Source organism: Dunckerocampus dactyliophorus, chromosome 12 (genome assembly GCF_027744805.1).
Source record: "Dunckerocampus dactyliophorus isolate RoL2022-P2 chromosome 12, RoL_Ddac_1.1, whole genome shotgun sequence".
In the NCBI taxonomy this organism is placed as follows: Eukaryota; Metazoa; Chordata; class Actinopteri; order Syngnathiformes; family Syngnathidae; genus Dunckerocampus; species Dunckerocampus dactyliophorus.
In genome coordinates this window covers 16,473,582-16,499,280 of record NC_072830.1, presented here as the reverse complement: position 1 = coordinate 16,499,280, position 25,699 = coordinate 16,473,582, and the positions used below count along the sequence as shown (strand labels likewise).

Here is a 25,699-nt window from a genome sequence, read left to right as displayed (position 1 = left end):
ACTAGAAAAGAACCTGACGGAGCTTTGTACAGGGTTGGTACAGAGTGTATGTGATGCCATTTACGGAGCGTGTTAGCCTCCACTTACATCTGTAGGCTACATGAGGTTCCGTAGCGCAACAGCACAGGGTGGTAAGCAGCATCCTCATGCCATCATTGTATGCCACTTGAACTTTGTGCATACTGCTTTTTCTATAATGCCACCACAAGTAGGAGTACAATTGTAAGGACATGCAGTACTTTCCAAAAGCACAGTTTTAGCTCGCATGTTTTGCTTTTTGTTTGGCTTATGTACCTTATATTGCCAACATTTATCCAGATTAAACAGATGCACAAGCCTCACTATGCAGGCTCATATCCACAGCAATGTTAATACAGGTTGCTCATTAAGAGGATAGAGAGGATAACGAGAAAAAGAGGAGAATAATTCACCTTTGTTGAAAAAAAAATGTCTTCAAATTGTTTTCAGATACTTCTTTTTTTTTTTTAGGGCTGTCAAAAGTAGCGCGTTAACACGGTAACTAATATTTTTCATTAATTACTCAAACAACGTACTGAGATGAGCAAATTCAAAAAACAATACAAGCAGTTGATGTTTGCTAAATATAAGGCAGAAGAGTCTTGATTATTATACTGGAAATTATGATTATTATATAAAAATATTACATGGAATGCAGGAAGTGAATAATTTGTACTGCACAAGATGTGGAATGGATGGGGTGGGGTAGGTAAATAAGCTTTGCTTCTTCCTACTCCTTTTGGACATGTGGAACTGTGCAATGATTCATGACATGTATTCCATTGTAACCTTCATGCATGTTCAAATAAAACTAAACCAAACCAAACCAAACCAATGATGTACATTTTTTTAGCGTAATTAACGCATATGCATCATGGCAAGCCAACTGAACACATCAACAGCAGTGCAATTCCATCACCATATATACAAACACGTCTCTAGTCCATTCGTCATTGCAAGGACACTTCCTCATTGTCACTATACAGACCGTGAGATGCATTCACGGACACTCCGAATGCGTGTATGGGTGGTCCAAATAAACAGAAATGTAAAGAGTAAGTTGATAAGTAAGTAATAAGTTGATATTCTTATCACTTGCTTTGTAACTCTTAATGCAGAAGTACAATTTGTACAATCAAAACATGCCTGCCCTGCCATTTATCTTTCTTTCATTAAAATACAGTAAAAATGGGAATATTTCAGATAATGGTAATGGTTTAATTTATTTTGGACATGCATACAAGTTACATTAGTTACTGCTTATTTATATCTACCCCCCATCACATCAATTGCAATACATTTGTTCACTTCCGGTATTCCAAATGTACTCTTTCCTAGTTTAAAATACAGTACATAGGAAAATGGTAAGTTAATATGATATGATAATACGATTAATTAATTTGAAAACCGTGATTAATCTGAATTTTTTTAAATTATCATTTGACAGCCCGAATTTTTTATTAACTGGAAAACATTGTTGTTCTTACCTTTTATCTGTATATGAAGTACATGCGGCTCTTCCTTCTCCAGGCAAAGTTCTGTTACTTTGTTGCAAAAGTCTGATCAGTTCCTGGTGAGTTTGGCAATCAAATTCATTCATTCATACAACAGAGCATAAAATTATCTTGCAGTTGCCTTTCTGCTAGTTAGTGTTGCTGCTGCTTTTCCTCTCTGGAAGAACAGCAGTGACAAGCACCTTGCAGCTCACACATGCCTGAACCCTTCAGGATGCAGCAGTACTGGAAGTGCCTCCCATATGACATTCATATGTATTTGATTGTCTGCTTAGCAAGAATAGTGACTGCATGTCGCTGGTCACAGCTCAGCGTTCAGTGGTTCCCACCGGACTGCACTGTATTTGTGGTGGTGAGTTGAGGAAGGGGTGGGTCATCGGTCATCATCTAATTTGTATAACTGGCCAAAATTATTTTTTTTGAAAAGGCTAAAAAAACACTATACATATAATGAAAGGCATCTTTGTGTTGTTAGTAGTTGTAATTATCAACATTGCAGTCTGATCTTGTTCCATTATGCTTTTTTGCTGTGTTTTGCCATTTTTTGTGCCACAGGCCCATGAAAAAACAAGCTATTATTAATTGTAGTCAACTTATTTTTACACTTGTATGTTCAATGTTACATGAATCAGTGTCTGTGCAGTTAAGTAAATTAGGTTTTATGATGGTGACAGCCTGACACCAGCATAATTATGGCCACATAATTATTACAATTATTTTTATTTCTATTTACGACTCAGAATTCGTCAACAAAGTTAAGATTCGTCTTTTATTGTGGTTAACTATTTTTACACTTGTTAAAATGTTGCTTAAAATATTATCTATTCAGTTGGGATCCCCTCGAAAACGAGATGCTGCACCTCAAGGGGCTATCCTAAATAAATTGGAATTGCGTTAAGATTTTACGATGGTGACAGCTTGACCTTGGAGCAATTTATTTCTGTTTCCATTGCCTCTTATGAGAAAGTAATCCGCCACTGTTGGTAAATTGAACACCACGCTGCTTTTCCAGCGGAAACAGGTTAACAAACAACAAAAATGAAGGAAAACGGCAATGTCCTGAATGTACTTCTCTCTAAAGAAATACGTTTTATCCAAGAGGAGACTGAGGGCGGCAAGAAAGCGCTGCAGCAAAGTGGAGACTGCGGAGTACAGTACTGCAGTGTCTGGCATGTGTGTTTATTTTTGTTATTTCCAGATGTCTATTCTCAAATGTTTTAATGACAAATCTGATTGAGAAATAGAAAGAGTACCTTAAAGTCGCTGCCAGGTAGTAAAAGGAGCATTGTTGACTCGGGTTTTAGTTGTTGTCTCTGAAGCGTCATCCTATTTTGAGTCATGCCAAATCCATTCAAACTGAGATGCCTTCAATGGATGTTATTCTTCGTGGGTGAGGTAATAGAAATCCCCCCCCAGGTGAATGAACAAGCTACCCCCAGCGGATTTACTGAAATAGAAAGCGAGTGTCCCCAATTGGCAGCATTCACGGTGAATTGCCTAAATACAAAGCAGTGATGAAGATGCTCCACATGTTCATCCTCCAAACATTCGCCACCTGCTTCCTTAAACCTTCATTGATTTTTCTTCTTACTAATGGCGTCCTCTACCTTTTATCCCCCCTGTGTTCTCATTCCTGTTCCATCTCCTCGTTGTGAATCTCTTCTCAATGGATCATCAATAAAGTGTAAATAGTTCAGTCCTGTCAGTGTATATATCCTGTCCTGATATATTACTCCAACATCCCATCCAGGTGTCCTTGTGTCACCGTCCTTAAAGTTGGAGACGGGCCTGTTTATGGTGGCCTGCCTTGTACGTGATGGACGCTTCCCGCATGGGCCCACGCTCCTTATTTGCATGAAATGATTGGATCTGTTTTATTTACACAAGACTTGCTCCAGTTAAAACGTTTTTTTTATTATTATTATTATATAGAGGATTTATTTATTTCCTGTCAGTTCTACTTTTATTGTGGCAATCTGCTTTTTACCCCCACACTGTTTTTTCTGTACTCTTGCCTCTGAGAACACTATTACCTGAGCTGCCAGCCACGCATGCAGGTGCTCTCTCTTCAATCTCTGCTGCGGCAGTATGAGGAAGAGGAGGCAAGGGAGGACAGATAGAGGATGAGGAGATATGTGGTGTGGCACAGCAGGCCGGCAACTTCCAGACTGCCTCCATCCTTTTTCTTTCAAGAAGGACATCATCATGGGGGCTCAGTGGAGTTCCACACATCACAACTGGACTTGGATCGCCTCTGTTTTTGGTGTATGTGACTCGTACTCCAGCAGAGAGCAACACATCTTACAGGCCTCAGTGATACACGCTTTAGATGGGCACTTAAAACCGCTCCAGATGGCGTCCTACAAATAGCTTGATCCAGTATAACAGCCAGGATAGTACTGTGCAGAGGTGGGAGAAAGTCAGTGTTTTGCAAGTCCCAAGTAAGTCTCAAGTATTTCATTTTTCAAGTCGCGACTCAAGTCTGAAGTAAAGACGTGCAAGTCCAAATCGAGTCTAAAGTTATGTCAAGATAAAGTCATAGGCTTCAAATTTTTGGGTCCTTACAAGTCATAAGCACTGTTTAGTGTTTACCGAATAAATTACATTCAATTAAATTGGACATGTACAATCAATGCATTTTCATTTTTTACATTTTTTTAAATATAAAAAGACCAGGGTGACAAGACAGAAAAGGAGTGCTGACGTAGCATTCAGGATTTAGTCAGTGCAAACCAGTACAACAACAAATAAACTTCCGAAGACGTTCAAGATCCATTCATTCATTCATTTTATCTAATTAACAGAGTGTGTCTGAAGTATTTTCAAGTCACAAGTCATTAGTCAAAGTCAATGTCAAAGTCCAAGTCGAGATGCAAGTCTTTGATGATACTGTCAAGTCATGTCCAAACACATCAAAAGTGTGACTTTTTTTGACAAAATGGGAGTCTGACTCAAATTCAAGTCTTTTCTTGATTGAGTATTTAATCCTGTATATTGGGGGCTGAGCTCCTCACCGTATCTCTACGGTGAGTCCAGCCTGCCTATGGAGGGAACTCATTTTGACCGCTTGCATCCACAATCTTGTTCTTCAGGTCACAACCCAAAACTCATGACCATAGGTGAGGGTGGGAACATATGTCGACCAGTAAATTGAGAACTTTGCCTTCCGACTCAGCTGTCTCTTTACCACAATGTTCTGGTACAGCGACCCCATTACTATTACGCTGCGCCGATCAGCCTGTCGATCTCACTTTCCAATCTTCCCTCACTCGTGAACAAGACCCCGAGATACTTGAACTTCTCCTCTGTGAAAGTCTGTAAAAGATTTCATGTTTACACCCACAATGTCACACAGTGCATGAATGCATGCACCAGTTAATTACACAAAGACCTGCTTCTGTTCCAAAGATGTCCTCAGTCCAGCAGACACACAGGTCAAAGAAGCTATGAATTTTGAGGAAAGGTGTGTCTTACATGAATGCATTGCTTTCCAAGTCTAATTGGAAAGTCCGGCTTGGCGTTACTGGAGAGTATGTGCATGTTCATATGCCATCTTGTGAACTGCAGGCTTGAATGCACACAATCATTTTTAGCAGTGATGTAAAGGCGAGTGTGTCAGTGTGCATGCAATTGATGTTGATGATAATGCACTGCAACTGAACCGCCTTGCCTCGTCAGATTTTGACATGTTATTTTCTTCCCTGACGTTTCTTCTTCCCATTTTCTGTGTCTTGGTTGAGATTTATTGGTTAACAAAAACAAACATAGTCGGCAGGACAACAAATAGAGACACCATGTGACCACAAGACCACTTCAAGTGAGCCAATCATGTGTTGGGATCACATTTGAAAAGAAAGCAGTCAGGCTGAGTCATCAACCTTCTCTCTGCTGGATTTGCATCTTCACTCTGAAACGCAGATGGAATATGATATGTCAGGGACTCACACACACACGCACACGCACACGCACGAGCATGTACTCGTTGTGCTTTGTTTGGTCTCAGTGAGACACACGTCAGTCCCCGTTCTTCTGTTGTTTTCCTCAGTTTACACTTTGCTGGCTGGAGATGGGGAATAAGATCAAAAGCAGAATGTTGAGTTGTTGTTGAAGATCCCCCTCAACAGTCTTTTCAAGGCTATGTGTATGTGTGTGTGTTCATGTGCGTTTGCATAATCCAAATGCGTCCCACTGTTGTCAGTTTTCACTCTTAAATTCCCAACAAAGCTCTCAAGTAGCTGCAGATCTATTACAGATGCGTTTAGCAAGGTCTAGTGGTTAGCTTGTTGGCCACACAGTCACAGTCAGGAGATCTGGAAGATCTGGGTTCGAATCTTCATTGGACATTTCCGTGTGGAGTTTGCATGTTTTCCCCGTGTGTGCGTGGGTTTTCTCCGGGTACTCCGGTTTCCTCCCACATTCCAAAAACATGCATGTTAGGTTAATTGGCAACTCTAAATTGTCCATAGGTATGAATGTGAGTGTGAATGGTTGTTTGTCTATATGTGCCCTGTGATTGGCTGGCGAGCAGTCCAGGTGCAGCCTGCCTGTCGCCCGAAGTCAGCTTCGCACTCCAGCATACCCCGCAACCCTAATGAGGAGAAGCGGCATAGAAAATGGATGGATGGAAGTTACAATGCCTCTTTTCCACTGCACCGTACCTACTTACTATTGATGTTTTCCATTGGCATTGCAGGTGCCAGCAGTTACTATTTCTAGTACCTGGTCAGCCACAATATTGTAACATTTGAGCAGACACAACTGAAAAAATTACAAACGCAAATGCTAACATTAGCTCACTTGGTATACTCCACTGTCTCCGCTTTGCTGCAGCGCTCCCTTTTCTTGCTGCCTGCAGTGTCCTCATGGATACAATTGGTCTTCTTATTGAGAAGTGAATAGAGGAGGCCTTCGTTCTCCTTCATTTGTTTGTTAGCATGTCTTGTTCCAACTGATGCATCTAATTATCCATTGGTAAGTCATTGAGCAGTTGTCTACTGATTTACAAAACTTTGAGGATGTCTGTAGTACACATATGCTAACAAGTCTTCCAAAGCATTTTGGCCTCAACCCATACGGGGCGCCACAAATGTCTTCCTCTTCACAATTCCTACCCACCATAATAAAACATAGTGTCAGTATGATTTCCTTCTTTGTGTTTGTTCAGAAGAGCAGCCAGAAGGTCTTCCTCTGTGCTCCTTGTTTGTTGTTGTACCCCTGCCAGTGCACATGAGGCTTTGTGAACAGTAGGTGGTGTCGGGGTTCACCCGCTGAGAAGCAACTGCGGCTCTTCTATGGTTTGCTTTGTTACTAACAAGAGACGCTGAGAACATGAAGCTCCAGCCTGCCAGTCAAAAGAAACTCTCTTCCATTCTGAGCCATAATTATTTGAACACGAGCAAGAGCAACCTTCATCATGATGCCACATAATGAACGCATTGGTAAGCTTAATCATCACATCGGGAGCAAAATGTCTGAAGTAACACACACACACACACAGAGTTTGAACCTCTTGTCTTTTTCCAGCTGGACCTAATTTAAAAAAAAGGCTATTGCAAGAAGTTATTTTCTTCAAAGTCGCCACATTTTCTTTGCCCGATCCTCCTCACTGTGCGTCAATGTCAGCCACCCACTTCAGCACCTGTGAATGCCTCCACAATCCACCCTGATTCTTCTCATCCTGCCATGTGAGTCATGCCAGCAAGAGCTTCACTCAAAGCTCACTAGTCCGCTGAGAAAACATGCGACACACACACACACACACATTTCTGCAGGGCTTTTCTTGTGTACATGCACATGCTTGTTTTGATACTGAGTGAGAGTGGGTGTACTCTAAATATGACTGAGGTGCAGTTCACTTTCATCCATGCTGGTTGTGCTCTTTGAATAAGTACTGCAAAGAAAAAGCATAACACATGCCAACAATTCAACTTATTGATTAGGGTTGGGTATCATTTACATCAGGGGTGCCCATTACATCGCATGTGTCACCCATGTCATAAATGTAATTTTGTAGATGTCAGCTGACATTAAGCTCCCCTCCTAATTCACTGTTGTGCCTCCACAGCAAAGATTAAGTGGTGAGCAGATGCAGTCTCAAACGACAGACGGAAATGCAACATTCATCATCAACATTATTCAGATTACGGATAAACTAACTTGTAAAATGCGTGTATCCGTAATAAAAGTTGTCCATTTAATTGTAGTGGCTAAGTTATGTAGAAAAACAGTCAATTGCTGGGTGGCTCTGCTCCGTGTCCTGAACTCCACTGTAGAAATGCATGTTTTCTACACTTTCGTTTGTGAAACTATTATTTTATGATTAATTGTAAAATGTGCCCATTGCTGAAACCTTTTTAATATGTTGACTTGACTTCGGCTGCTTTGCATTGCATAAACATTTTCATTTATTGTGTATCTGTAATGTTTGATAGCAAATGCTAACTGGACGTAATACATGAACTGTGTGTATAATAATACCACTGAGGTTATGTACAGAACTACTGAGGGATAATGTGTAGTTATCTTTATTGCCATATTGAATTGAACTGTGAATTATTGAATAATATCAACTATTTTAATGACCTGTAAACTCTGATCAAAACTGACTGTAAATGTGAAATACTAATCATTAGTATTTAGTATAGTAATTTCAAAGTTTACCAGGTAGATTTTATACACTATATATGTTTTATAGTATGAGGAAGATCATTTTGTAATTGACATGCTGAAATATTGTGTGCACCCCTGATATACAGTGGTGTGAAAAAGTGTTTGCCCCTTTCCTGATTTCTTATTTTTTTGCATGTTTGTCACACTTAAATGTTTCATATCATCAAACAAATTTAAATATTAGTCAATGACAACACAACTGAACACAAAATGCAGTTTTTAAATGAAACGTTTTATTATTAAGGGAGAAAACCTAATAACTGGTTGAGCCACCCTTAGCAGCAACAACTGCAATCAAGTGTCTGTGATAACTTGCAATGAGTCTCTTACAGCGATGTGGAGGAATTTTGGACCACTCGTCTTTGCAGAATTGCTGTAATTCAGCCACATTAGAGGGATTTCCAGCAGGAACCGCCTTTTTAAGGTCATGCCACAGCATCTCAATAGGATTCAGGTCAGGACTTTGACTAAGCCATTCCAAAGTCTTCATTTTGTTTTTCTTCAGCCATTCAGAGGTGGACTTGCTGGTGTGTTTTGGATCATTGTCCTGCTGCAGAACCCAAGTTTGTTTCAGCTTGAGGTCACGATTGGATGGCCGGACATTCTTCTTCTTCTGTCCGGTTGAAAAAGCCAGTCATTACCACACAGACGAGGTCCTTTAGTCACGAGGGATGCCCCCTGCAACATCGCCAAATAGCCAGCTGCCGTTTGACGACCCTGCACGACCTGAAGCTCCATTGTTCCATTGAAGGAAAAAGCACTCCAGATCATGATGACTGTGAAAACATCTCAGGTGGGATCTCCTTGTCATGCCAGCAGGACCGTCAAGGTTACATTTTTTTTCTCATCAGAGAATAAAACCTTCTTCCACCTTTCAGTGTCCCACGTATGGTGCTCTCGTGAAAATTTAAAATGGGCAATTTTGTGGCATTAAAGGAGATGAGGCCTTTGAGGACGTTTTTGTTCTTAAAACTCTTCTCTCGAAGATGTCTTCTGATGGTTATTGGACTGCACTCAGCACCAGTAACAATCTTCATTTGGGTCAAATATAGTCTCGTGTCATCGGATTCTCAGGCTCAGGATTGGTGACATTATTTTGGGTCTACCACAAGCCACCACCACAAAATTCTGCATCCAACCTCAGCAGCAATGGCGCACTGTGAGATGACTTGTTTATGCAGCTCAACAATCCAACCGCGTTCAAAGAGAGAAAGCTCTTTTGCCTTTGCCATCAAGAGATTATGACAGTGTGAATACCTGACAAAAAATGACATTGAATCCACATTTTTGTCAAGATTTTGGCTTTTTAAGTCTGTGGTCTTAAACTTTTGATCAGCGGATGAACAGCGTATTTCACTTTAGTGCTTGTTTGCAATAAATTGCTGACTCCCTTTTTTTTTTGTCTCACATCCCATACTTAAAATTCAACATTGCAAAATGGAAATTCTTGCAATTTTTCAACCCGTCTTAAAATATTGATCCGGAGTGTATATGCTGAATTTTTGTGGCTGGTCCAACGTCTGAAGTTTAGTGCAACTTAGTGCGACTTTAGTGCGAGGCATAGTTTCCAAGAAAATGAAATAAAATAAAAATTCTCGCTGTACCATCCGAGGGCTTAGTCTGGCTTTAAGTGGCCTGTAGGACATTATACTGTACTTGATAACAGCTCCTCCTCCTTTGTGATGGATGTTTTTGTCAGCATGACGCCTGACAGCAAGAATCAACCAATCCTGGCTGAATCCTGAGTGAGCTGCCACCTTAATCCCTGTAGCACTTAGCTTTATTTCCACATCGCGGAAGGTATTCCCTCATAGGGGCGTCATCCTACATGTTGTCATACATTCTTTGGCTTGGCTTTTGATTTTACACTTGCATGAACCCTCTTTCAGTCTGTCTGTCTTTCCTTTTCCTTGCTGCGTCCCTAGCTGGCTGCTGCTCATATTTTCTCATTGATTTTCTTCCCACCCACCCCCAGGTTTTTTTACTCCTACCCTCTCTTTTATGATGTTCAATTCCTCATCTTGCCTCCACCCCTTTTTCTGCAACACAGCGCCCAAGCCATCAGCACTCTAAGACTGTGCTTTTTATTGTGATTGCATTGTAAATATACCAAATTAAGAACAGCCCAGATGTGCAAGTTGGATTTCTTGATATAGATGTGTGCACAGTCTGCTGCGTGCCACGATGATAAAAGGTTATTGGTTTGGTTTAAAGGGTTTTAAGCAATGCCGTTGCCTCACAAACAAATTACGACTGTTTTGGCTGTTAATGTGGAGCCTCAAAACAGTAGAAAAAAATGAAATGCACATTTTGCTGTGTTAATTGCAATAAGGATACGACTTTATTCTGTTGGATTTGTCTGTGCGAAATTTTTGTCCATTCATCCAGAAGGACATATGTGAGGTCAATGATATCAGACTATCTCCATTCTGTTGCAACAATGTTGGAAGCGTAGAGTTGACCTAAAATGTCTTTGTAGGCTGAAAAATGGCAGTTGATCAAGTAGGTGGTGTTTTCCAATAGTATTGGCGATGCAGTGATGATCGTACCCAATCATGTGCAAGATGAAACTGCAGGACATATATGGACAAATACAGTGAAAAAAAAAAACAAAAACAAAAAAAAATGAGGGATTTCCCCTGAAACATCTCCACATAGCCAGCTGCCGTTTGACGCCTCTGCACAACCTCAAGCTCCATTGTTCCACTGAAGGAAAAAGCACCCCAGTTCATGATGGTGCCCCCTCCACTGTGCCGTGTGGAAACCATCTCAGGTGGGATCTCCTTGTCTCCTTGTGGGTTTTCTCCGGGTACTCCGGTTTCCTCCCACATTCCAAAAACATGCATGTTCGGTTAATTGGCGACTCTAAATTGTCCATAGGTATGAATGTGAGTGTGAATGGTTGTTTGTCTATATGTGCCCTGCCATTGACTGGCAACCAGTCCAGGGTGTACCCCGCCTGTCGCCCAAAGTCAGCTGGGATAGGCTCCAGCATGCCCCCGCGACCCTAATGAGGAGAAGCGGTATAGAAAATGGATGGATGGAAGCTCAACTTAGAACTTCCTTAAGATCTAACAGTGCAAAATGTAATTTTTTGCAATTTTTCAACTGCTCTTAAAATTTTGGTCAGGTGTGTATTATAATGTGATTTGCATCATATCGTGATTGACACCAAAATGATAATCCTACATTTTTTGGATCAGTCTTTGATATTTTGTAGAACCTATTGGAAACCTGTCCTGTATTTTTTTTTCCAAGTGCTCAGACCATTTTTTGTATATGCACAAAAGCTGATAATGGTCCTATCACGCAATGTTAAAGAATCCTTTAAAAAAAAATCCTGGGTCCAGACGGTGATCCATTTTGGGAAAATCTTGAATTTTGAATTGGAAATTGAATCAGTTCTTCCATATGCCATTTCCGACAAGTCCTGAAAATGTCATGCAAATCAATTCAGAGCTTTTCAAGATATTTTCAACGCAAACAAACAGATAAACGCCGGTAAAAACATAATCTCCGTGCTGCGTTTGTGTACTGTAAGTACAATGCAATTAAGAGTGTCTTAGCATTTTACTCGGCGCCTTATATCACTGTACACGCATCCAAGTACAGAGAAGTTTCACAAAGACTGTGTGATAACTTTATCAGTGGCACGTACTATATTTCCTCTCTTGTGTGCGTTCTTGCTTACACACATTTTTCCCTTCCTGTGACTCACCGACGGCACCGCTCCGTTTCTCATCGACCGGCCCAAAGAGAGTTGAAGGCAGGGCCACCGAAGGGCCGGTTCCTTTCCCTGATAGCCGCATCTTACTCCCCTTCCTGCTCACGGCTCCTTCATCTTGCTCATTTCCTTTCCTCCTTTTCCTGCAGGCGTCACAGTGACACCCCCACACCATTATCCTCTCTGTCACCGCCCATGCTCAGCCCCCCGTAGACTCCCGCTGAGATCAGCCAAGCCATAGGCTCTAAACACGCAGGGAGAAGTGATTGCTTCAACACCATATAGGTTCATGCTTTTCCTCATTCTCTATTTGTGGCGCCCATCACTGGAGTTTCCATAGTGTGTTATCTCTTTGTGTCACAGGTGCAATCTAATCATGAAGCTGGTTTACGTTTTTTTCTCTTGAAAAAAGTCTGAAAATGACTATATTGGTACTCACTCATCTCGCAGTAAAATGTGTCTGACGTTGAATGCTTCCATCAATATGTACTCCGTGTACTCACTTTATCAGGGTGCAAATAGTGTTGTCCCAAATCGATTACTGTCGTTGCTCACTAGAAATGATGTTTGCAATTTGTTGTTCATTTACACACTCACAATCTGGGGCGTGTTGAGCGCAACATCCGGGTGCTTCCACTGACGCACTTCAACGAGTAAGGAAGTGTGCGAATTGAGACACAGCTTAGTTGTCACGGCAATGCAACACGGTGTCCTCCAGGCTTATGTTATTACTTGTGTTAAAGAACAAAAATGTATACAGTGGATCCCCGCACATTGACGATTAATTTTTGCAGAAATCACATCTCATTCATCCTAAATCGGTACTAATTTATAAATACGTAAACTATAGGTCAAATGTACAGCATACATGTACCACTGTTGAAAACAACAAAAATCTTATGTTTATGTTTACAGATGCTTGATATTGGCTTTTTACTGATATCTGATATATCGATATTGTCCAGGACTTCATTACCAATGCCAATATCAACCGATAACGATATTGGCTCTTCCTTTATGTCGGGGATTTCCAAAGAGCGGCCCACGAATGTTTTTTTATTGGCCCGTGGCACAGTCTAAAAATATAATACAAAAAAAAATGAAAAGAAAAAAATAACAACAGCAAAAATTGAAAAAAAAAAAATATTTTTCAAGAATAAAGTAAAAATATTAAGAGAGAAAAATTGTAATCTAACAAGAAAAAGTTGTAATTTTACAAGAATAATGTAATATTATGAAGTAAAATAAATTCATTTTAGTAGCACAGAGTTGAAATATCAAAGAAAAAAGACTTTATTTTTAAAAAGTCATGATCACATGAGAAAAAAATAAAACAACGAATGAAGTTGTAGGTTTTGGAAAATTAGGTGTCAGAAAAAGTTATGTTATGAGAATGAAGTCAAAATATTATGTGAATTAAGTCATAATTATGAAAAAAAAAATTTGAAAAGAAGTTTTTTTTTAGACCCTTGTTTGTTAGCTGCCGCTTGACAAAATATAATGTGCGCCGTTTTTGTTGTGAAGACCAGAAATGTGCGTCAATGTCAAGCTAGCAGAAGGGTTTGTAGTGGTTGGAGGGAGCCATGTGTCAAAAATAGACATTTTTATAGGCATGTCAATTACTCGTGGATTTTAGCCGTTCGCTGGCAGGCGTGGAGCCTAACTAACTCCCGCAAAAAGCGGGGATCTACTGTATCATGATATACACGAGTAATATCAGATCCTCGTCCGTGTAAGTAACTTGTCAGGGGTAATCTCAGTCTGCGCTGCTTCTTGCCGTTTATTCTTGTGAGACTTTCCGCCACTTCACTCTGACTCCAACAAACAAACAGCAAGTATCCCCAAAGGAGTGCCAGCATGAAGTCAAGAGAACTCATTTGCATTCCACCCAGTGACAATGCATCAAGGCTGAATTAGAAGCAATCATTTGCTCTTCCTATACAACATTCAAAACGGAGGTGGGGTTGATTTTGTGATAAATGGTATTCTACAGACATGTTTTGAAACAGGAAGTTTTCTTGATGTTTTCGACCACGGATTTTGAATGTGGATGATTAGAAAAATTTGTCACGAATTGACACCGTAATGTTTTTCAATGAGAGTCACATTTTCACAGAGCTCCTCATGAATATTTCATGAAAAAATGTGTTTTTTGTGGTGTGTCGCGTCATTCTGCTTGCAGGTGGCCTCAGGTTCGTAGCGTATCTCACATATTAAAACAGCACTTGGATAAAAAGTAATAAAAAGCACATTTCCTGTGTTATCTGATGACACCACATATTCAAGCTATATATTTTTTGGTGTCAGGTATATAAGTAAAACATTTGATATGACAAGGACATTGAAATTGGTTGTGTTTTGTCTTTGTGGGTCAGGGTTTGTCTCTTCATCTGATCTAGAGTTTGGAAAGGATTTAATAAGCTGACTGACTTACATGCTTCAAGGTCAGAGCAAATAAATTAGATTTTGGAAAGGGAAAAAGCAAAAACGGAAGCCTGAAAAACAGTTATTTTTATATCAAGTTTTTATCAAGATTATAATCGTTGTTTTGTTGAAAAAGCTGAATCAGGTGACAATGGATGGGGAAAACAAGGCTAGCGATCCACCACGGTATAAATGTTTAATCTTACAAATCCATCTTATGCAATTTAAACTGATACAATTGGATGTGGACTTCCGTTGTTCTGAAGCGATAAAGCAAAACACTGTCAAGAGTGACGACTATTGCTGTTTTCGACAAAGGATTTTCTTGGGCAAATCTGATTTGTTAGATTTTGTCCATAATTGACTAATATTATTATTATTTTTTTATCTAATGGTGATCCCGACACATAAACATCTCATTTACGACTTTCTCCACCTCACAGAAAAAGGCTAAAACACTCAGATAAACAAATAAACATGGTAGGTGTCAGCACACATTAGAAAAGTGCACATAAAATAGGAACAACATGGCTTGAAAAAGAACTTACCACAACTCTCAGTTTGCAGCCTCATTTCTTGCATTAAAATTCACTGTCGGGCTATAAAATGAAGTTGCCGCAACAATCTTACCTGTTTTAAATGATACGCTGTTGGTTGTTGTCGTGTGATATGTAAGAAGCTGCTGACACAAGTTGCACTTCACTTCCTGGAGCCGCTAAGTCACCTCAGCTCCTTTGAAGCGGATGGTTTCATGAATGCGTGGTAAGTATAGGTCTTCTGTTAAACACACATGTCATTTTCAATTCTTCATTAACGTAAAATAGGCTGTTTCTGTATCAAAGTAGTATTTACAACAAAAACTAGCACATTCTTTGAAAAAATGTATGCTCTGCAGCAGCCATGGTCACCCCCCCGTGTAGTCAGAATGGTGCAATCTTGATCACCTGACATTTTTACATGATTCAACGGCGAGATTGACCGTCAAATCAGAGTCCTCAGAATCAAATCGTCAAATAGCCGACTATTCTAAGACACTCTTAGACGAGCCTCACAAAAAGGGGTAAGTCGCTGTTATTGGACTATGATGCTAATGGGGAAGTCATTCAACGTCATGTGAAAAAAATCTGAGCTATCCCTTTAAGGTGACAGCGTAGATCTTCCGAGAACTGATATGATCTTGGAATGGGCAGTTGTTTAGAAGTGGCTTCTTCTCATTTTTCAAGTTCCTTGGACTTATTTTGTGTATTATTATGTTATGGTTTCTTTCCCCAAGGACACAGGCTGCGTATTGATCCAACTGGCCTCTAATCGATGCGACAACCAATCACCTAGCTTTTTTTCGAGGTTGTTTCTGAATCTGCCCGACAGTTTCAATGAGTTCTGTCCCTGATGGACTTGCGAGACATCTGCTCTGTCAAGTGTTGCAAATCCGCACTCTAATAAGAATGAGAATGGGTTTTCCTGCCACAGGAAACGCTGCTAATTGGTTTAATGAATGTATTATGCCGCCACTGATTGAACACATGCCTTGAACAGCTCCTTCAGGAAACAAACAAGTGCTGTCTTTTGCTTCCTACTGCAATCTTACAAAGTCAATTCGCGCACTTACATACTTACACTTTGCATTCTGAGTGCATAAGTATGGAAAGTGTAAGTATGGAAGTGCACAAATTGAGACACCGCCGAAGTGTTTGTCATCTGGCATATTTCTGACCTTTCTGTCTGCTCATACTCAGTTTCCTGAAGGTCATTGTGGTCTTCCTGGCTGTTTCGATTGCCCATTGGACATAATGACTGATCTGTGTGTTTATTGTATGTGTGTGCAGATTGGCTTGTGGCACTCTGAAGCGGGACTGTCGATGGAGAAAACGCTGCCATCCATCAACGTGACGGACACCCTCTTCAACACGACTCTCACCATCACAACAATACTGGTAAGTGGCACAGCATGCATACACCACAGCCAACGCTTAACGCAGCTCCTCTATGAAATTTCCATATTAAAAAAACAGTTATGTATTTTGCGGTCTTCTTGGGATGAGAGGAAGCGATGGTGTGAATTGTTTGCCCCGAAGTGCCTCAGAGGAGGCTATATCACAGCACATCAGCCGGAGCTAATAATTCACTATGTCAGCCTTCCTCCGTGTGTGTCGTAAATATAGATCGTGTGAGGAGCGCTTCAGTGCCTTCACTCAGCTACCTGTTGCCTTTTTTTCTTGAATAAGAATCCCTTCGAACTTCAGACAATATTAGGCATCAAGGACCCATGCATACATAAAAAACTGCAATACAATGCAAAAACACGCTTTCTAGGTCGGGCCTCATTTTCATTTGGAACCTAAAATATTATATTTTCCTTAAAACCGCAACACATTAAATACTCGTGTACGGAAAACACTCACTTCAGTTTGAATTTACATTAACCTTTAAAAGTAAGTCAAGCCAGTTTTATTTATATAGCGCCAACAGAGCTAATACTGTCGAAAAGGAAAACCAACTGAACGCTTACTTGTGGCAAGGAAATACTTCTACGAAGAAAGAAACCCTCAAAGAGAACCAAGACTCAGAATGGACCACTTTGGCGACGGAGGCACAGAAAAACAACCTTTTAGGAAGAAACCTTGAAGAGATTAAAGACTCAGTGTGGGCTGAACAAAACCAAGAGTCAGTGTGGGGCACTTTGGTGACAGAGGCAAGGAAAAACTCCCTCTAAGGAAGAAACCTCGAAGAGAACCGAGGCTCAGTGTGAGCACTTTTGGCGAAGGAGGCACAGAAAAACACCCTCTCACGAAGAACCGTCAAACACAACAGAGACTCAGTGTGTGCTGAACAAAACCAGGTGTGAGTGTGCGGCACTTTGGTGACAGAGGCAAGACAAAAACTCCCTCTCAGGAAGAAACCTCAAGCCAGACAGAGACTCGGTGTGAGCACTTTGGTGACGGAGGCACAGAAAAACACCTCCTCAGGAAGAAACTTCGCACAGAACCGAGACTCCTTATAGGCTGAACGAAACCAACGGTCAGTGTGTGGCACTTTGGCGACAGAAGTGAGGAAAAACTGCTTCTCAGGAAGAAACCTCGAACAGGGCAGAGACTGAGTATTGGGACTTTGGTGAGGGAGGCAAGGGAAAACTCCCTCTGAAGAAGAAACCTCAAACAGAATCAAGACTCAGTGCGGGCTGAACAAAACCAAAGGTCAGTGTGGGGCACTTTGGCAACAGAGGCAAGGAAAAACTTCCTCTCAGGAAGAAACCTAGAACAGAAGCGAGACTCCATATGGGCCTATCAAAACCAAGAATCAGTGTGGGGCACTTTGGCAACAGAGGCAAGGAAAAACTACCTTTAAGAAAGAAACCTCAAACACAACCAAGAGTCAGTGTAGGGCACCTTGGAGACGCTCGCAAGGAAAAACTCAATTTAAGAAAGAAACCTCGAACACACCCAGACTGACTCAGACGGCAGCATGAAGATGCGTTTATCTGTCTGTGGGTCAGAACAAATGAGATGCTGCTTTCACAACAGAACGTGGGAGTGAAGGAATGAATTGTGCGAGTTCGGGGGATTGATTTAATTTCAGAGATATAGCGTCCCCCAGCCAAACTTTGGAATCCACTGCGGGGCAATTTTCAGGGCGTATCGCCGCTCATTTATCACGATATGATTGCAGTGTCGCTCTTATCTGTCTGGTGTGCAGCAGCTCAAGCAGTTTCTACCTGCAAACACTTGAATTAGCACTTAAAAGTAATAATGAACCCCTCCTTCAAGCGGTTGCACATGTCACAATTCCATAGCTTCTACGCCTTCAACAGTTTTATTACACAATCGCTGTCACAGTCACACAATTTACAATTGCTTCCCAGCGGGGCTACCAGGTCATGTGTTTGTAATCACTGATGCCATTTTTACATGCTGAGTTTACACTCCTGTTCATTACCTCAGCAAGCACAGGCATGTGAAATTGGGAAAAAAAAAAAGCTAATTATTGGCTTCTGTGAGAAAAAGATCGCCTTTATGTGTTGTGTGTTATTTGGCTTTATCTTTGTTGCAGTATCTTGGCAAGTCGTAAAAAGGGACAGCCTGTTTGCATTTTGATAGCTTCCATTCCCTCTGGCTGCTGTTGGCCTGCATTGCTGTCCTGCACCAGAAGATACCCGAGCCCTGATGCTTGTGGATCTTTCTGACTAAGAATTACACTATCTTTATGGTAGTGGCGCCCCTTTCATTGAGCTAAATAAAGCAATCAGAATACTAGAAAGTGCAGTTCTGCACCGCTGCAAAGTGCATATGATTTCATTGTGTGGATATACCTAATAATGTGGCTGGTGAATGTGCACCTGTGTCCTTGGTTGCGTCTTTCACGGAGCTCCCATACGAGTCATCCAACACACTTATCAGTCCACCACAGACTTCTTGGCCTGGGAATAAGAGGCGGGTTGAAAAAGTCTGCCTTTTGTTTTATCATCAAACTTAAACTGCATCCTTACCTGTGTGTGTGTGTGTGTGTGGGTGTGTGTGTGCGTGTGTGTTTGTGCAAAAGACATTAGCATTTCCCTCAATAGGCTTTTCATGCCCATTTAGAATAATGTGCAACCTCTGAAGTCATATTTTTGGCAAAAATGGGCCTTTAAAGCTGCATAAAATTTCTATATTCAAATCACATGCATGCAAGATGTCAAAACAAAATTGATAAACATTAACTATAGGCTTGTTTTGCTTTTTGTCCTTTTTTTGTGACATTTATTTTTATTTAAAAAAAGGAGAATATATACCAGAAATTACATGAATTCAAGGTAGGAAAACCCCAGCATTACCACATACAGTATGTCACTTTTATAGTTTTTATCTTTAGCTATCAACAGCGGTTAACTTCTTTTTACACTTGAGTGACAATTCAGAATGTTAAAAGTGAGACGTGTGAGGCTCACCTGTGAGTAAAATCCCTTTTTTTTTCACCGCATTTGTCTTTAATATTGAGTGATTTGTTTATGCTTTAATGTCACCTGTGGTTAACTTTTGTTTACACTTGAAAAGTATAATGTTACAAAGCAAGATGTGTGAGGTTTTCATGGGAAGTGAGCTGCCGGTCATTAAAGTTTAGCTGGAGAAGATGTTTCATTGTTTTTACATCCGCCTATATACCATGGCTCACTTATTTTTGCACTTGTATGACTGTTGGAAATGGTAAAAAGCAAGATGCATGAAGTCCACGTGTAAGGTGAGCTGCCCATCAAAAATTGTCATTAAAATTAAGATGGATAAGATGTTTCATTGCATTTACATCAGGGGTGTCTAAAGTGGGGCCTGCGGCTTTTTTTTATCGGAGCACGGCACATTCTAAAAATATAATTTATCAAGAACATTTTGAAAAACAACAACAACAGCAAAAAATGAAAAAAATCACGAATATTTTCACAAGAATAAAGTCAAAATATTAAGAGAAAAAAGTTGTAATCTAACAAGAAAAAGTTGTAATTTTAAAAGAAGGTTTTAGTAGCAAAAGTTGAAATATTGAAGAAAAAAAAACATGGTCTTTTTAAAGTTGTACTATTATGTGAGACAAACAAAATAACTAATAAAGTTGTAATTTTTGGAAAATTAGGTTGCGGGGTAAGTTATAATGCTATGAGAATAAAGTCAAAATATTGTTGGAAGCAAGTCATAATTACAAGAAGAAAATTTACAAGACAAAATTTGAAATAGTTGGAAAAAAAACAGCATAAGAAATGGAATAAAGAATAAAGTCCAAGAATAAGAATAAAGTCCAAATCTAAAGAGAAAAAAGTCACAATTTTATGGAAATAAACTTGCAATATTATGAGGAAAAATAACTTAATTTTAATATCATTGAGTTGAAATATTAAAGAAAAATGATTTTTTTAAATGTTGTAATATTATGACAACCAAACAAAAAAAATAACGTTGCAATTTTTGGAAAATCAGGTTGGGAAAAACTTATAATATTTCTGAATTTCTGAGGTTTACTTAAGAAGAAAGTTAAAGTAATTGTAAAATAAAAAAAAAAAAACATCAAAAAAGGGGAAAAAGATCAAAGTGTGAAGTTGATAGTAATAGGCTTTTTCACCTATATCACAAAGCTGAGATGCAATTTTTTTAAATCCATATAACTTCTTAGCATACCGTAAAGCACCGTGTATAAACCGCACCCGTGTATTAACCGCACCCCCATTTTCAGGCTCACGGCGGGGAAAAAAAATTTTTTAGTTCATAAATGTTTGCCAACTCTTTCATCTCAAATCAACATGTGTAAAGGTACTAAGCAATTTCAAAAAGAACAATAAAGGAGAAATCTGAATTGCGGCATCTAGATCTTTAATATTATGGCTAAGCACAGATTAATAATAATAATAATAATAAAAAATCAAAATAAAGAAATTTGCAATTTTCAGAGATGTTTCAAAGATGATTATCTTTCACTGCTTCTCTTTCTCTATTATTATTTTATTGCATTGCTTCAGTGTGACTTTGAATAAACTTAGCTTAGGTTAGCTTCAGTGTATATAGAGATCGTTTCACTGTGTGAAAATACAGACAGCCGTCAGATAAGTTAGTTGCATACACAAGCATTTGCAGCAACTGTACAGCAGAGGGCGCTAAAGTCAAAGCAACTGTCTGACCCACAGACGGCTATTCTAAAATGGGCTTCTCGTCAATTTCTGCGTCTGGTCACAGACCTGTCATCGTGAATAAACCGCACCCCGATTTTTTGCTTCTTACCAGTGGAAAAAAAGTGTGGTTTATACACGGTGCTTTACGGTATCTACATGTGTTGCTTTACAAAATATCCAAATGGACCTTGCGTCCTTTCATTTTTCACTATGTGGTCCTGACTGGAAAATGACACCCCTGATTTACATCCTGATATAAACAATGCTTAACTTCTTTGTACACTTTCATGACGGTTTAGATTGTTCAAAAGCGGAATTCGTGCAGTCTGAATGTGAGGTTCGCTACCCATCAACAAAACATGAACTTATTTTTACATTTATAGCTGTTCGCGTTCTCATGGGCAGTTTGAATAGCTACAGGTTGACCCTGGAACAGTTTTCTATTTCCATTGTTTCTTATGGAAAAAAAACCTGAATGGATTGCTGGTTAATGAGGGTTTATTGATTGGTTTTGTGGTGGTTATCAACTTAAGAGTGGCTTTAAACTTTCACCTGCAGACAAAATATGTCTTCATTTAGAAATAATATAATTCTGACAGGAGAGGAAAAAAAGAAAATGTGATTGTAAAACCCCAGCATGACCCCATCAGGCCAACACATCAGCAAACATAAACGACAGACTCTTTTTTTTTTTATTGATTCCTGTAGGCTTTGGGTGACGGATGATCGCTAGGTTTAATTTTACGACTCGGTGTTGATCAGCACATAAGAGAGGATGTAAAAGCTTTAACATCAACATTTTGCTCGTAAAACCCCCAATGATGCGGCCCTTGTTCACGTACATAAATCCACACGAGGCGTGGACGTAAATCATGTTGTTGCCACATAATTACATGTTGCACGATGCAAACATGTATCATCCTCGCTTTGAGAGGATGTTGCAAGTAAGCGTTCCCGTTGTTATTTTTTCTTGATTGTTATTTTTTCTCCATTGGAAATTAGCATTTATATTGTGCCTTGTGCGCAATGTGCCTCCAGTAGATATGACCCTGGAGGTGTTGGTGTTTTAACCCAGTTATCACAGGGATATATTTTCCTTATAGCATTTTTTGGTTTTGTTTTGTTTTTTTACCAAGTGACTATAGCCTTGGTATATACTTAACACATTACTTGTATTAATAATAGTGTATTGTCGTTCTCTTTGCAATGCAGCTGCAGCATGATTAAACATTTTAGAATCATCCAGGGCCTCTCCCAGCACAATAGTTTATCTTGACTGACATTTATCCAGACTGGACTTTTTCCTCAGTAGGCTTTTATTATCAATAAGGTGCCTTCTGCCATCTAGTGGAAGAGCATGTAATTGTTCTGCCTGTCGCTATAAGTCGCAGGCCTACAGTCAATATATGAACCATACAAGATAAACTAAGACGATTTTCAGACCAATGAAGTGATATTGGTAATTGGATCCCGAGGCACACAGTGTTTGGGAACCAGTGCTTTAGATATACAGCCTAATTACTATATGTCTCGTGGCATTCCGTATGCACAAACATGACCATGTATGTTAACAAAGCGCATGGTAACTGTGTGTGTTTAGATTTATTGGCAAAAGTGCGTCTTGTCCCAAAAGAGCCAACCCTACATAGTATTAGTAGAAGTGGGCCAAGTCAGCAAAACAAAGCATTCTGATCCTGTGTTGTTACAAGACGTATTTTTGCTGGCTTGTGTAAACAGTGCACCAGCATTTTAGATGTACTGGAGCCTGACAGTTGTATTATTTGAAGAATAGTGCAGCAAGGACCTCGTAAAATCTTGCAACATCAACAACTAAAGAAGACCTTTTCTTCCCCGACTGCACTCTTTAAATGTGTACGCTTCATTTTAACGTCAACTTTCACCTTTTATAGAGAAAAAAGACTGTTGTATCCATTCCTGCTGACTGTAAAATATTTGTGTTTATTGCCTGTGAAGTTTATTACACCATAAAGAGAGACACTTTCACAATTTAACTTGGCGGGCAGAAAAGTCCATCTAAAACACTGCATCCAAAGAGTTCTAATCACTTATTACACTCAGACTACACTCACCAGAAAGTGTCAAAGCTATTTTTTTTTTGTACATAATTGGAACCAAGCTTGTTTGGACTAACATCTCATCAATAAAATGACACATTGTGGTTGTGACCCTGACCTTGCCGTAAGAAATACCCATTCATGTCAACCCCCCTGTTTTCATCGTAAAACTACTTTATTTTGCTCATCTTTCCCAGTGCCTTCATTCCCGTATTTTAACTTTAATGTAAAAAAGAAAAATGCTTCCGGTCCTGCCGGACTAGTCCACCTTGCAGTCCACTCAGCCACACTCGGGCAACATTGGCATATCACATCCTGTAACCGGTAAAGTCAGGTCTTCAAAATCTTGCAGGTAAAATAATACGGTTGCACCACAGTAGGTGGAGTCATGTTTTTGTTGAGTTGGGGGTTGGAATCTGGTGGAATTTCCCGCACTGTCCCTTATTTTACAGAAATCACTTATTTTCAAATGCAAATGTTAGCAGGTATGGAAATACCAAATTGACATGAAAACAATTTTTTCACAGAAAAAAAACATCTCTTTTAATTTCTTATTCTGTAAAAGTTTTTTATGCTTTTGTTATTTTATATTCACTCCTGATCAAAATTTTAAAACAAGTTGAAAAATTGAGAGAATTTTCATTTTGCACTGTTGGTTCTAAGTAGAGCTTCAAAATGCAAAAAGAAGAAATGGGAGTGAGACAAAAAGTGAAATTGACTGTTCATCAGCTGATTAAAAGTTCCAAACCACCGCCTTTAAAAGCCAAAATCTTGACAAAAATGTGGATTCAATGTCATTTTCTGTCAGGTATTCACACTGTGATGATCTCTTTATGACAAAGGAAAAAAAGCTTTCTGAGGTTGGATGCAGTAAGACAGTCATTGGAAACTTCTTCAAACATCCTTAGGGTTATGGATGGATTGGCTGTCCGTCAAGACATGAGATGATCCTCAAATGAACACGTGTGCATTCCTGTGCGCGCTCTTGTGTGGGTGTGCATGCGTTAAAATTTACCTACAATGCGTAACCTTCTGTACGCTACCCTCCTCCATGCACTTCCACTTCCTCATTGCTGTCGAGTGTGTTTACATACAAAAGATCCATGCCAAGCTCAAATGCACTTCTTCCACCATGTAGCCGTTTTTATGGCTTAAAACTGCTTGAAAAGTGGCATCTTTTAGTGTGCAGCTGCGTCATCACCTCTTTTTGCCTCTCGCGCAAATAAACAAAGACATATAAATAGGTATAAATATATCTTTGGTGTTGAATGAGTTCAGTAACTTGGGGGCACGGAGGGATAGCAAATTTAAGATAATGGTGATCAATGAGTCATCAAACTGTCACACAGCTAAGAAATATATCCTTTTTAATATAATTTCTAAAAAGATTAATTTATTATACGTATTTATGAAAATTGTGAGAAATACCCATTTTGTTTTTTTGTCGAACACCGGTCTTGGAAAAATGAATGTATCGACTGTATCTTGGGGTCAATACAGCAATTGAAATTGATTCCAGAAGTTGGAAGTCTGACATGAAGTGTGTTATTCTGTCATCCAGGAGAATCCCTATGTGATGCTGCGGCCCAATCACCAGGACCTGGAGGGAAATGAGCGCTATGAAGGCTTCTGTGTGGACATGCTGAAGGAGCTGGCAGACATATTGAAGTTCAAGTATCGCATCCGGCTGGTGGGGGATGGACTTTATGGAGTCCCTGGAGCTAACGGAACATGGGCTGGCATGGTTGGAGAGCTCATTTCGAGGGTATGTAAATACACACATATGTTGTATGATGTTAAACTACCATATTTATCTCTCAAATATTCAAATACAAATACTCTTTGGGGAAAAGTACATTAATGAACCTTCAGGAGCACAGTGGCAGCTGGCAGCCTAGAAATATGCATGTCGCATTTTAGATCTGGAAAAGGTACAACTAGTTACCTCAAAACCCTGACAAGATTCTAGAGACAATTTGAAATGCTATTGAGAAACTGATAATATATATATTTATTTATCTATACTGCACAGACTCAATTTGAAACTAACGCCAGTGAAATGCAACAAAATGGAGAGCAGTGAAGCATACAAGCGTATTCGAGAGTCAAATTGCATGCTGACTATGACAAATTCATACATGTTGGCAGGTCTGCACTATTATTGAAAGTCCTCCCTGCCTCTCACGCCCCCCCCGACTGTTCACCACCGCTCCCCCAGGGGGACCCGCCCCACTATTTGAGAAGCACTGTCATAAACTAATACAATCCTTTATGTCTGTGCTTCTGAAATAGTGAGGTGTCAAAGGGGCGTGAGAGGCAGGGGGGATTAATCATCAAATTTCTTCAAGGTTGGCAGGTCTGTTAGTGTTTTTATTCATGCTTGAACGATGCTGGTGCCAGCAACTCATACAGTGGATTTTACCCGCTTTCTATTTATTGATGGGTGCTATTGGCCAGAGGTGCCGTTTAGGGGGAAAAGATAGTTGTTTTTCAATTGCAAAGTCCCCTGAAATCGGCCAATACTGATTAGTGGCCGATCATTCGGAGCATCCCTAGTTATTACTGTAGTTTTTGGATTTTTTTTATTGTAAAAATAGTTACAAAACATACTCGCCTTTAAAGGATTAAAAACCTCAAAAGCAGAATTCAT

General features: G+C 39.8%; 1 protein-coding gene across 4 annotated transcripts in view; it reads left to right on the top strand.

Annotated features, from left to right (window-relative positions):
* The window catches only part of grik4 (glutamate receptor, ionotropic, kainate 4), a 418,260-nt gene that overhangs the window by 358,472 nt on the left and 34,089 nt on the right, over positions 1-25,699 (top strand). For all 4 annotated transcript variants that reach the window (XM_054795183.1, XM_054795185.1, XM_054795184.1 and 1 more), the window contains 2 exons: positions 16,176-16,283; positions 24,611-24,814. In XM_054795183.1, the coding sequence (XP_054651158.1) occupies positions 16,176-16,283; positions 24,611-24,814 (312 nt within the window). The remainder of the gene's footprint in view (positions 1-16,175; positions 16,284-24,610; positions 24,815-25,699) is intronic.